This window comes from Harpia harpyja, chromosome 22, assembly GCF_026419915.1.
Source record: "Harpia harpyja isolate bHarHar1 chromosome 22, bHarHar1 primary haplotype, whole genome shotgun sequence".
Classification (NCBI taxonomy): domain Eukaryota; kingdom Metazoa; phylum Chordata; class Aves; order Accipitriformes; family Accipitridae; genus Harpia; species Harpia harpyja.
In genome coordinates, this window is record NC_068961.1 from 10,831,566 (window position 1) to 10,843,786 (window position 12,221).

The window sequence follows — 12,221 nt, forward strand, 5'->3', positions numbered from 1 at the left end:
AATAAAGTGAATGGCAGGGGTTGTGAGCAGAGAATTGCTCTGGAGGGCCTTGAGTATAAAGAAGGGGCTGTAAATGGGGAAGGGAAGAATGTAAGGTCTGAGGTCAGGGTGATTAGAGAGCCCTAAGGACAGGCAAATGCAAGTCGTGTGCTCTTACTTCCTCCATGTGGTGTTACATCAGGTGCACTGAAAGACACAGCAGAGCTATAGAAAAGGTCCTTATAGGGGCTTTACACACCAAATCCTGAGGTACATCTGCCTGGTGCTTCAGAGAGATGGTTCTCCCAGGTGCACCTCAATGTCATGGGGTCTTTGCTCTCGCTCCCCAGTCTACCCAGCTGCGTAACCAAGGGAAGCTCGGTCTGTACTGAATAAATCTCTTTCTATGATTTTTTTTTTCTATTAAAATCTCTCACAGTGAACCTAAGGATATGGAAGGTCAGTTGCATCTACTATCTGTTGAAATAAACCACTGTTTTGTTTTATTATGTTTACTGAAAATGTCTGACAGGTTGCCATGCATGGCTCTTCATAATCCAGATTTTGCCACAGATGATGATTCATGGGACAACAGCTCTGTAGAATTTGAGCAAAGGTTTCAACTGGGAAGTGAAATGACAAGTTTGTCCAGATCTGCTTCTTCTGAGAAATATGAAATCTTGGACAGCCTTCATGTCAAATTCAATTTATCAAAGATGAGGTCTGAATTCAAACATTCATTTATTTCTTTTTCCCTTTTTTTTTTTTTTAAATTTATTTCTGCAGGGATTAGTTTTTAAGTATAGATGTCCAGAAAATGATTTATTTTCTGCAAATGAATAAAATAACACTCTATATTTAGGCCATATCTTGCCATTGATAGTTTATAAATAAAACCTGGTGAAATTGATTACAGCCTCTACCTAGTGATCGATAGCCTGTTGTTCTTACAAGCATCAGTCATAGCACCTATTCTAAATTTGTAATTAAATACCTTCTATATTGCTTTTAATATTTCTTTGAAACCATTTCTTAAACCTCCTTGGTTGATTCCAGAGTTTTCTTCTTCAGTGTTTTGTGGCTTTTATGAAATACTTCACTTTAATTAAAATATGTATCTAACACAGTCTTCTTATAGTCATTATAGCAGCTTTTCATATATACACAATGCAAAACCTAACTGAGCATTTTTCTATCTTTAAGTACATTAATATATTTCACTCTTTACCTCAAAGTAGTCTTTTACCTCATTTAGGCATGGAGGAAATTGAATCTGTTAGTATATTAAAAGATACCAATGTGATATTTTTGCCTGGGATTTAACTAGCAAACCCTTTAATCTTGGATACTAATTCTCTCTGCCCCTTCCAGAGTTTCAACACTTTTTACTAATTTTGTTTGGCCTCTGCAAATAGCCCTGCAGATTTGCATGGAGCCCAGCACAGCATGTCCCCACCTCCATGTTGATCCGCGGAGCCTTTCCAATGAGATGTCCGTGCATCTTTCCCCAATCTGTATGTTGTCTTAGCTCATCACTTCACAATTGTTTTCCTCCTTTCATCATGCATATGGTACTGCGGGAGTGCCGCTTTCCTGCACTGCTGCTGAACAAATGGAGCAGGAGGATTTCAATGGCTGCAATTAGTGCAATATGAGCAGATGTGAAGAAGTTTGGCAGGCGTCTGTTTTCACGCTTGTGGTAACGTTCCCTGGTATTTGATGGAACAAAGGCATCAAGCGGGAGTGTAGAATCCATTGTTTCCAGTACAGCGTAGGTTTATAATCTGTGGAGTAGAGCGTTTTTCTGGCAGAACTTCCCGTGAAATATTTTTGTTGCTATAGTGTGGGTTGTACGTATGGGGCCAGCTCCTTGGCTGTTGTAAATCAGCATAACTCTGCTGAGATAATAAATGGAGCTAAACTGCCTGACACCACGTGCAGATCAGACTAAAAGTCATTTGGTTTAGAACAGGGGATGAAATCCTTCATAGATTTATACTTCATGCATTTCCAACTGAAGTCAAATAGGATTGCACCGGAGGCATATATCAGCACAGGATTTGGCACAGGGTTTGTACTTGCATCGCTGTGCCAGATTAGCGCTGTAGGAAGAGACAGATTGCAAACCACGGGTGAGTCAAAGGCTGATCACTTCTCAACTGTAAGCTGTTAAAAGCGCTGCTTCCCTAATACAGAATGCCACGAAAACAAACAGACAGGAGGAAAAGAGCCTTCTAAATTCTACATTTAATAAAATAACCATTTCCAAAAGCTTTTTTGTTATCTCTTGCCAGCTCCTTTAGTTGAGTTTCTGTTATTTACAGACAAGTGGTTGAATTTATAAAGGCTTAATTAATGTTTTTTGATTTCTCTTATGTCTTAAAATCAAGTTATTGCTGTTTCTTGTTTCAATAATAATTTGAATTATTATTATTATTAGAAATGATAATTTCAAAGTGCAAACAGAAAATATGAAGTACATTAAAACTAAACCAATCTGGACTGGGCTTTAGTAATTCATAATATAATAAATTCTCAAAAATACCAGAATAGAACTGTAATGTAGAGATGGGGAGAATAGACAAGCAGGATAGAGGATGCATGACTAAGTTGGCACTAGGTATTTTCCATAAATCACACAATACCAAAAGAAGTTATCAGTTATGAGGTGCTGATAATAGCTTTTGTTGTCATTCGTCTCTTTTCAAGCCTTTATTTTCTTCTTCCCCCTCTCTGCCACCTTGTTTTTCAGTAGAGCAAGACTACCTGGTATTTCTGGAAGAAGCCACATAACTGGCATCCTTCCCCTCTTCCTCTGCCTTCTCTAGATTTCTATGCGCGCAAAGTTTTTGTAAAGTTGCTACCACTTGTATTTCATAGGATTTTGTAGCCCCTTTGTACCAGGTTGTCTGTGGCAACATTAGCTGCTTTTTTTTTCCTGCCTGTTTGGAGAATTCTGAAGAGGATGGGATCTTTAGAAAACAATGTTTTTCAAAAATGGGTGTCTAGTCACTTATGTTGCTTTCAGTTGGTGAACTTGATTTAGGGACTTATTTCTACTGTGATTAAAAATTATTTCTGACTCTCTTCAGACTACTACTCTTTAATATTTTGTTCTATAGTATCTGTCAATGCAGCTATATATTACACTGTTCCCTTCTCAACTAACTATCCTAGTAACTTGAAATGTTTTACTTCTTGCTTCTCGTCAGGCTTAAATCAAATCTTACATTTGTCATTCTGTCAGAAAAGCAATGTTTGAATGTTTACTTCTGAAAAAATGGAATAAGAACATCAATGCCTTCAATTAATGAAAAGATGTAATAAGGGCAAATCACCAAAAAGAGTTCTGTAAATTAAGACATCTGTGTTACATACTGATGGGCAGCCAGAAAATAATTAGTTGAGTCGCCTTTTATGGTAAGATTAAAAAAATGGTAATTTAAAAGTGCTAAATCTTAAGATTTCTTGCTCAAGAGCATGCATTTTCAACATCCACATTTTAATTTAGAGTTATTCTTGCTTAACCCACTCAGTAGTAAGCTCTGACACTTCAGAAGATTTGATGGTATCACATCTCCAGAACTGGGCATTCCTTCAAAGGGCACAGATGTGCTATGGAAAAAAAGATCTAGTTTTGCTAGTCAGTTTATCTAGAGATGCTCATGAGGTATATTTGGTTTAAAGAGACACTATTAAAACCAGGAGATTCTTAAAGCTTGTTCTCGTCTTCAGACTGTTTTTCCCAATACCTTTCAGGATATATATTAGAAGTAAGTCCAGTTTTGAGGAAGTAGTTCATGACACCACCCCTCTATGCAATGAGCTTTCTGCTCGGCCATGCCACCTCCTTGAGGTGGCAATGCTCCTTTGCCTCCCTGGGACAGACCAGGGCGAGCTGATGGGGTTCTGGGTCTGTCGGGGTCCGGCAGCAGCAGCAGAGAAGTGGCTCCAGGTCCCAGCACCAGCTCATGCTGCAGCCTTCACTCAGCTTTCCTGAGGGGTAAAACCTCCTTCCAGTGCAATGAGACCCAGCTGGCAGCAGACCTGGGGCAGGAGCCCTTACAGTCACTGAGGCTTCCCAAGCCCCTGTTGACCCTGCATTGTGGTATCCATACTCTGACGTGGTATCTTATCATCCATTAGTGCTTACCATGATACTTCTGAAATGTCAGAGCTATTAAGAGAACAGAAAAGACTTGTTTTAAACTAGCCATATAGTAAATATATGTTTCTTACATTTCAGATGCTGTCTAAAATTCCTAAAAGTTTCATGCCTTTTTATCTTTGTAGTTGTCTGCTCTGTAAGTATTGAATTTACAGTCCTCCCTCAGCCCCCATGTCCTTAGAATTAGTTCAAAATGAGGTGTGATATTTGATCTTAGCTAATAAAAAAGTGTCTCGAGGGTGGGGGCAAGATGGCAAAAAATGAAAATGCTGTGCAGGGCTTCATGCCTAATTGAATCGCTGTTTGGTGCACTAGCCACCACCCTGGACAATATGGTAGGGTAAGCAGTTGAGTTTGAGGAGGCAGCTTAAACTCAAATTTGTATGCATGTCCTTTACAGTTGCTTGTTGAATTTAGGATGAGTCTTTAAATACTGGCTAACAGGCTAACACCTGAGTAATGTTCATAGGAAAAGCTGTGCTGGGAAGGATGGACCAGCAATGGCAGTGCTCCATGGTGTGAAAGGCAGAAGGCCACGGGGAGGTAGGCAGCTTCCTACTGGGGCTGGCAGAGTGCTGCCCTCCCTTACCAAAATCTTCAGCAAAATCTTAGACCGCAAGGCTTGAGAAACATTTCAAAAAGTTGGAGTTTATCCTTTTAGCTGCTGTGAGGAACTCTATTTTGGCTAGCAGAGCTTCTGTATCAGAGACAAAATAGATAACACTCTGCATTTCCTCAGATGGGGGTGTTGCTTTCCAGATAGATCCTTAAGATTACAACTTTGTCCTAAGAGACACTTGCATAAAATACATCAAATAAGTGACTTTGGCAGTAAGTTTACAGAAGGAATATTACTCATCTTTGTTAAGTATCCCAGGGCTGATTTTCAGCTGTGGTGGAAACATATGTGAAAATACTGAAAGGAATCTCACAGTTTAATGTACAGTTTGAATGAGTCTTGTTTAAGTATTTGAGATAGGCTTAGCAGGTATTTTTCAGTTTTTGTGTTATTAATGAATGTTTGGTTTTTATCCTTGCCCTAGATTTTATTTGGCATTTATCCAGATCAAGGTGTGCCTTGGCAGATGTTGGCTGTATCACCTCTGGAAAGCTTCTGTATCCTTCTTTCATTGAAAAAAAACAAACAAACCCTGAACCTGAACTGAAGTTTCATTGATCAACTGGTTGAATGGGTGGGTGTTTTCTGTCTTATACTCTGAGAGGACTGTGTGTCGTCAGAGCCTGGGCTGCACTTAGACGTGTCCTTTGACGCAGGTCACAGCCGTGCTCCCTATCCAAGTCATACTGAATGGCGCCTGTCTGGGGCGCCTTGTGGTGCCCATCCAGTCCTTGTGTCCAACCTCTGCATGAAGCCAACAGTCTGGAAGTGGGTTGCAGACCCAGTGGGATCAAGACGCAACAAATAGCTGCAACCATGGCTAGGACATGCCCCTGGCTGCAGCAACTGCACCCCAGACCAGTTGTATAGTGTCATCTGTAACATATCTGTAGTGTATACTTGGACCATGATGTTACCCAGTGAAGTCCTTCAAAAGCAGAAAACTAGATGATTCATGGATATGTTTCCAGAACAGCTTAGCCCAGCCATATGTATGGTTCTGTAGATCTGCAGATATTTTTCAGTGGAGGTGCAGATTCCTTTACAAATTTTCCATGAAAAATTGCTCAATAGTGAATTTAAGTCCACAGATTGCCAAGAAACTGTTCAAAAGAACAAGCAATAGAATAACCCAAAATAAAAATGGTTCATCACAGGTAAATGCAGACCTGAATGTGAAAAGTCTGAGGATGAATATTCAGTTAGTAAACAAACAAAAACTTTTGCAAATAAGTTACATTTTTTGTTTCCACTATATTTCTAGTTTAAGCAGTCTGGTCCGCAATCTGCCTGGCTCTTATTTCACTAGTGTTAAAACATGATTCACCTATAGATATATCTTGCAAGCTTCTGGGGGGTGTCTTGTTTTGAAAAGGTGCAGTAAGTTTTAATTTTCAAAATGCTGATTTTTTCTATTTAACTGGGCAGTTTCATGGCTTTGAGCAGGGAGAGTCCATTTTAAATAGATTTGATTATTAGCACTCTCACTGTCGCCAATAATGACACAATATAACACAATAATTAGTAGGGTAAACGAAGAAGAAAAGGTTAGTGCTTGAGGGCTATTTATAATTAAAAGTTGAGATTGCTTTTTGGAGGAAAGCAAGTGAACATTTAGTAGAACCAGTGACAACTTCAACTGTAAACTCCCATCAATATCGTGTTCACATCAGTATTTTTGTCCTCCTTGAAACTGTTGTTGTAAGCTCCTGTATATGTGTGGTGCTGAACAGCACCAGGGCTGTCATGGCCCAGTCTGCCAAATGAGGGTGTATTGGCAGTGAGTCTTTACGTCCAAGTTTTAGTCAACTGTCATAGCATAGCTTGAGGATTTAATCTCTTTCCAGAGGTTTTGGGTTGGAACCATAGCTGCTGCATTGTACACATTGACTCTGCAACCAGTAACTCCTTTTGTTTGCTTCAAGGAAGTGCTGGTGGGACTGGGACTTGAGCACAAACAAGTGTTCCTATATTTCACATTTTACCTATCACATCAGGATGCTTTGAGCCAAAGAGCTGTCAGACAGTCAGAGTATAGCATTCCCCTTTCTTACTTGACAAACCTGGAGCTGAAGCTTCTTAGTTTGTGTCATGCATGTTGAAAACTGGATGTTCTGTCCCCTACCTGAGGTCATTGAGCTGGGGAAAAACATGTGAGAGGCAAGCAATCCAACAAAGCCATGTTTCATTTTCAAGGTGACATGGTAATTCAAGCAGAAGGGTCAAGGAGAAAGTTTGCATTTCTAAATGAGGTTTGGAAAAGGCATAAGCAATTCTGAATATCATCTCACTGTTGCTGCCGGTCTTCATTTGTGCAGAAGTAAGATCACGTGGTTGTCCTCCACGTTGTTGCATAGTGAAGAAAGTATTCACCTTTTTGGCTAGGCTTGGACAATGTTAACCATTCACACAGTAGTGTTGAAGATGTGATTTATGCTGGCTGACAGATTGCGGTATTCCCAGTGGCTGTTAGGCAGTATTCTCTGAAAGTCTTGAATAATTTCATGGTAGGCTGGCACGTGTGCTGCAGCAGTCCTTGTCACAAAATCCTTAGAGGTTATTATATGAGACTGCTTTGAGTGGAAAATAAGTCTTATAGCTCATATGATGCCAATTATGCAAATGAACACTCTTTACCTCTTGCTTATGCCTCAAAAGCTGTTAAGTGTTGAATGTGTACTAACCACTATATCCTTTTTTTTAAAATTCCTTCCTGTCATTTCTATTTCTTTCCAGAAATGTCCATGCACATTCCTGTGTGTGTTATGGATGTGTGCTCATGCATACAATGTGTCTGCATACACTAGTAAAATCAAAACAAAGTTTGAAATATTTTTAAAAACGAAATCAAGTGATCCCCTTTGGATTTCATATCCTTTGTCATCCTAGTGTTGCTTAGATATTTGTGGTTTTTCTGTCATGACCATTAGATCTCAGGCTTGCTCAGAGGCAGGACTTTCTGTCTCTGGTGCTCGGAGAGACCTGCATCAGCTGGCGTGGGGATAACCTGCTTTTCATATGACACCTCTTTAGCACTTTTCCACTTGCTCTAGTTCCCATTTGTTTATGTTTCTATGCCCTTATCTCTTGTTTGGATTCACTCTAGCTGTTTTTCTTCCCATTATCTTCTTTTTCATGAGTCCATTTGTATCTCCCTTTGCTTTGCCTATACCCATGGGTATGAAGCTGGCATGTAGCACTGGGGTGTGTTGCCTGCAGTTTCTGAAAACATCTTGCCTCCTGTGAATTAATAGAAGCTTTCTGAGTCTGTAAGCTTTTGGTCGGGTTTTTTTGTGTGATTTTTTTTTTTAATACTGATTTCCCTGTTGGCACCAGATACAAATTCAGTGGATTTAGTATAGTTTCTCAAAATAGTGGTAATATTGTTCCTTTTTGACAACACTTGGGATTTATTGGCTTATAAATTCTAACAGCCAGCTCGCTAATACCAGAAAGAAGTAAGTTTATACTGAAGCCTGGCTAGAGGACCCTTTTCTGCAGGAAGCAAGATTCAATACCCCTATTGATGTAAATGTGTGAAGCATTTTCAGATCTTTTGCTCAAAGGCTGTATGTTAAGTGGGGAGCATCAATAATTAATAAGATGATGTGCCTTTGGAAAGCAGATTATAAAAATAGAAGAGATATAGAGTCTGAATAAATTCCAGCACTACTTAGTTTAGTTACATGTACCTATTCTAAGACATGAACACATTTATTTTCTGTAACTGTTTGGCCATTCAAACCTCCAGGTAACTTCTCTCCATTAACTCGTTGACCAAAGAGTGAATGAGAAATATTCTTGTTCTCTGCAACTTACTTAGGTTTTCAGACTTGAAGAAACTTCTGAAATGCTAAATATACTCCGTGTTCATTCCTTTGTTTCTAATAACTTCTGCCCTGATCTAAGCAAAATTTTAAATATTTCTCCAGCAATGGGGAACAGACAGCTGGAGCAGAACTGTACACTAACTTTTTGATTTGAACTGGGCTTTATGAAATTAAAAAGTAATGGGAATTTGTGGATGCTATTAAGGAATTATGCAATCAAACTCTATGGTACCTCACTGTCATTTAAAGAAGTGTCTGTCTCCCTGATACAGTGCCTTCTTTTCTTTCACTGTACCTGATACAATTATTTCTATTTCCACACTTCTCAATAGTAGAAATATTTTCTTTTTACAAGAAAAGGAAAATCTTCTTCCAGCGCATTTCTGTGCAATGGATCTCACACCTACCTCGTTGAGCTGTGAATTGCCATCTTTAATCTGTTCCTGACAAGTGTTTCTGTAACAGTCTTGTTTGCTTCCCTCTCAACCTCTGTACTTATGCCAGCTCCTGTTACAGGTGAGGGAAAGTTAGATCAGTCTAGGTAAAGCAATTTCATTTTCCTTTTTCAGACTGATTGTCAGAACTTCCTTCTCCTGGACCTGAAACCTGATAATAACTGGGGAGTGGATTGTGAATTCTTTCTGTGTCTGGCCAAGGATCTTGCATTTTTATAAATACATTTTAAAGCCTTTCAGTCCTGATATGATTGTTTGCTTTAAATGTTTGATATCTCCTCAGTAAAATTTTTGGAGCAAGGGCTGGCATTTTTCAAGATATACATTTGCACAGCACCCAGTGTGAAGGGTTCCTTACTCACTTGCTCTTTACTTGCAAAACAAAACTTAACGAAAATACATCATCTCAAGTCATGGCTAAATGGGTCTCCAGTCAGTCCAAACCAGAGAAAACGAGAGATATCAAATTGACTAGTCAGTGGCCATTTTCGCTGACTTACCTCCCTCCTCAGTAGCTCTGAGAGATTTCATCACAACCAGTCCAGGATTAAGATCTCAAATTCAGAAAGTAGAAGATGTATCTCAATAGCAATATTATGTTGAAGTTTACACCATAGGCTAGATCTCTCATTTCATTTGGATTCAGTGGAACAAATTAGAACAATTCCACATATGGAAATTGATGGGGAGGCTCCAGACCAAGCAGACATAAGATGGGTAAATGTGCTGACCTTATTATCAGTTTCCTTGCTGAAGTTGCATGAGTTTGAATGATTGGTGCAACTGTGTTAATCATGGAGCAAGAAGTCACTAGGAAAACTTGTAATCATGCCGTGACCATTAGTGACACTGAAAATCACCTTTCCCACTCCCTGAACCAGAGGTATGTATAGGAAGAGAGACTGTGAGGCAAAGAATATAGTCAGATTTTAGCAGACTTTTCAGTTTCCATGGAGGTCCTAAAAATGGGTTCTTCTCCCAGGGAGCATAAATTAACTTAATGAATGAAACAACCTCTCTAATCCCTTTAGTTCTTTTTCCCCTTTGACTTTTTTTCTATTTTGTAACTCTAGGTCTCTACTGTCAGACACTCCTCCATCATTTTTCCTTTCAGAACACATTTAAAAATCATTTATGTTTGTTGATGCTGTTGGAAATACACTAAGTGTTTTGGCCTGCAGGCAATGTTCAAGATGCTAAGCAGATGGATGAAGACCAGGACCACATGCAGAGGCAGGCAAAGAAGCAGAATCTCGAGGCATCATTGAGAAAATGCTGTAGAAAAGAGAGTTTATTAAGGACTCACAAAACTTCTAGATCTGATGGAGCACAGAGAGAAAGGATGGATCCAATGTAGACAAAAATTGAACCAGATTGCTGACACTCCAAAAAGGAAAAAAAAAAAGTTATGGAGCATTCTTCAGATGGGTAAACCAATAGGTATAGAAAAGCATGTGGTTCAACTTGGTATATTGTGAAGGGATGATGTAAAAACAACCTCATAAGCTACAAACAGGGATAGGACATCAAAAGAGAAAACTGCAAAGAATGATGCAGAAATAACCCCAGTTAGGACAACATGTAAAAATAGATGCTAAGACCCAGGCAAATTGCCTTCTTTAAAATGGTAATATCCTAGAGAAACTAGCATGAGTGACTTGGTCATGAATTAGGATCAATAGTATATAAAGAAACTTGGTGAAAAATAATCAATAGACATAGTATTCTCAAGGTACGTTTTACAGTAGGCAGAGTAGGTGATACAAGCAGATGTTAAAGAAAGCATCAAGTCAGCCATCTGCAAGCAAATATGACAGAGAATCTCTGTCAGTCATGGCTTTTCAGCTGGCTCTGTATGTAGTGAATTAACAGCATGATGGAGGGTAGAGCAAGGACTCAGTATTTAGGGAGTGACTCATCTCAGCTACACCTGAGTCAGTCATCCTAGGCTCTCTTTACAGTTAATAGAGAGAACTGATGCTTCTCATGAGTGATTCCTCTGATCTTTGTGTGGTGGTCTAAAATGAAGCAATGAATTCCATCTTAAAAGCACCCTCTTTTCACTGATTTTAAGGGAGTAACCAACTCAGATGCAGATGTTCACAGTACAGAAGTATAAACTGTGGTGAATGAATACTAATTTAAATGTTTGGCCACTGCTTCCCACTCCGTCATGTTGTCTACATAAGTTACAAAAGAGTAAAGTGACATGAAGTGACTCTTGCATACCCTTCAATACCTTCTAGGAGCAGCTAGTCAGGAAACGGAGATCAGAAAAAAACAGCTCTTGATTTAGCTCTGAGCAGTGGACCCAGTCTGGTGCCAGATGTAAATACAGACAGCCACTGTGTAATGATGCACAAAGCATACACAAACTCAAATCCCTTGACAGGATAATTCACAGCAATAATATAATTTCAAGAATGGAACTATGTTAAAATGAGGCAGCTTAGCTGAAGCGAAATAAAAAATAACAGCTCTGGCTGTAAATCTTGTCAGGGAGATTTTTTGCTTTAAAGGCACACACTGGAAGCCACGTTACAAAAAAAGTTCAGAAAAGACAAAAAGTCCCAGCATGGTTAAGTTGCAGAATAAAAGGGGATATTAGAAGTAAAAAGATGGTTTTCCCAAAAGTTAGTCACATCTGAATGATTAAAATGTAGAGGAAATCACATTCTGGCAATTTAAGGGCAATATAAAACCAAGATAAGGCAGAACAAAAATATTCTGAGGAGCACCTTGATAAAAAAAATTGCGTTTTGATTCATATAAGCATGGCTGAAGTTTTCTCCTGGTTTATTTTGATTCCACCTTTCATAAAGGCTGTGATTTGCTGCAGTCTAACAATAGAATTATGACAGAGTCTCTAAATATTGTTTGGAGAAAGATAACTCTGATGGGATTTCAGAGCCTCAATACAGACAGCTGAATGATGTTCAGTTCCACTTGCAATCAAAGGAGAACCTGTTTCGCTAGGGCTCTTTCTGGTGGTTTTATAAATGCACAGAAAGAAATGGAAAAACTTCTTAAGTAACCTCATCTTTATAGGAAAAGAAGGAAGGAACCACTCTTCTTGAAAACAGGGTTTAATTTTTTTTTCCCTTTTAATTTTAAACATCCTTTATAATAGCTCCTGAATGTGTCATCTAGGTAATTACAGGATTTATTTT

At 38.9% G+C, this 12,221-nt stretch overlaps 1 protein-coding gene across 4 annotated transcripts in view; it reads left to right on the forward strand.

Moving 5' to 3' along the window:
- Positions 1-12,221, forward strand: part of OCA2 (OCA2 melanosomal transmembrane protein) — a 293,670-nt gene that overhangs the window by 49,759 nt on the left and 231,690 nt on the right. For all 4 annotated transcript variants that reach the window (XM_052774012.1, XM_052774014.1, XM_052774013.1 and 1 more), the window contains 3 exons: positions 512-700; positions 4,226-4,283; positions 5,191-5,263. In XM_052774012.1, the coding sequence (XP_052629972.1) occupies positions 512-700; positions 4,226-4,283; positions 5,191-5,263 (320 nt within the window). The remainder of the gene's footprint in view (positions 1-511; positions 701-4,225; positions 4,284-5,190; positions 5,264-12,221) is intronic.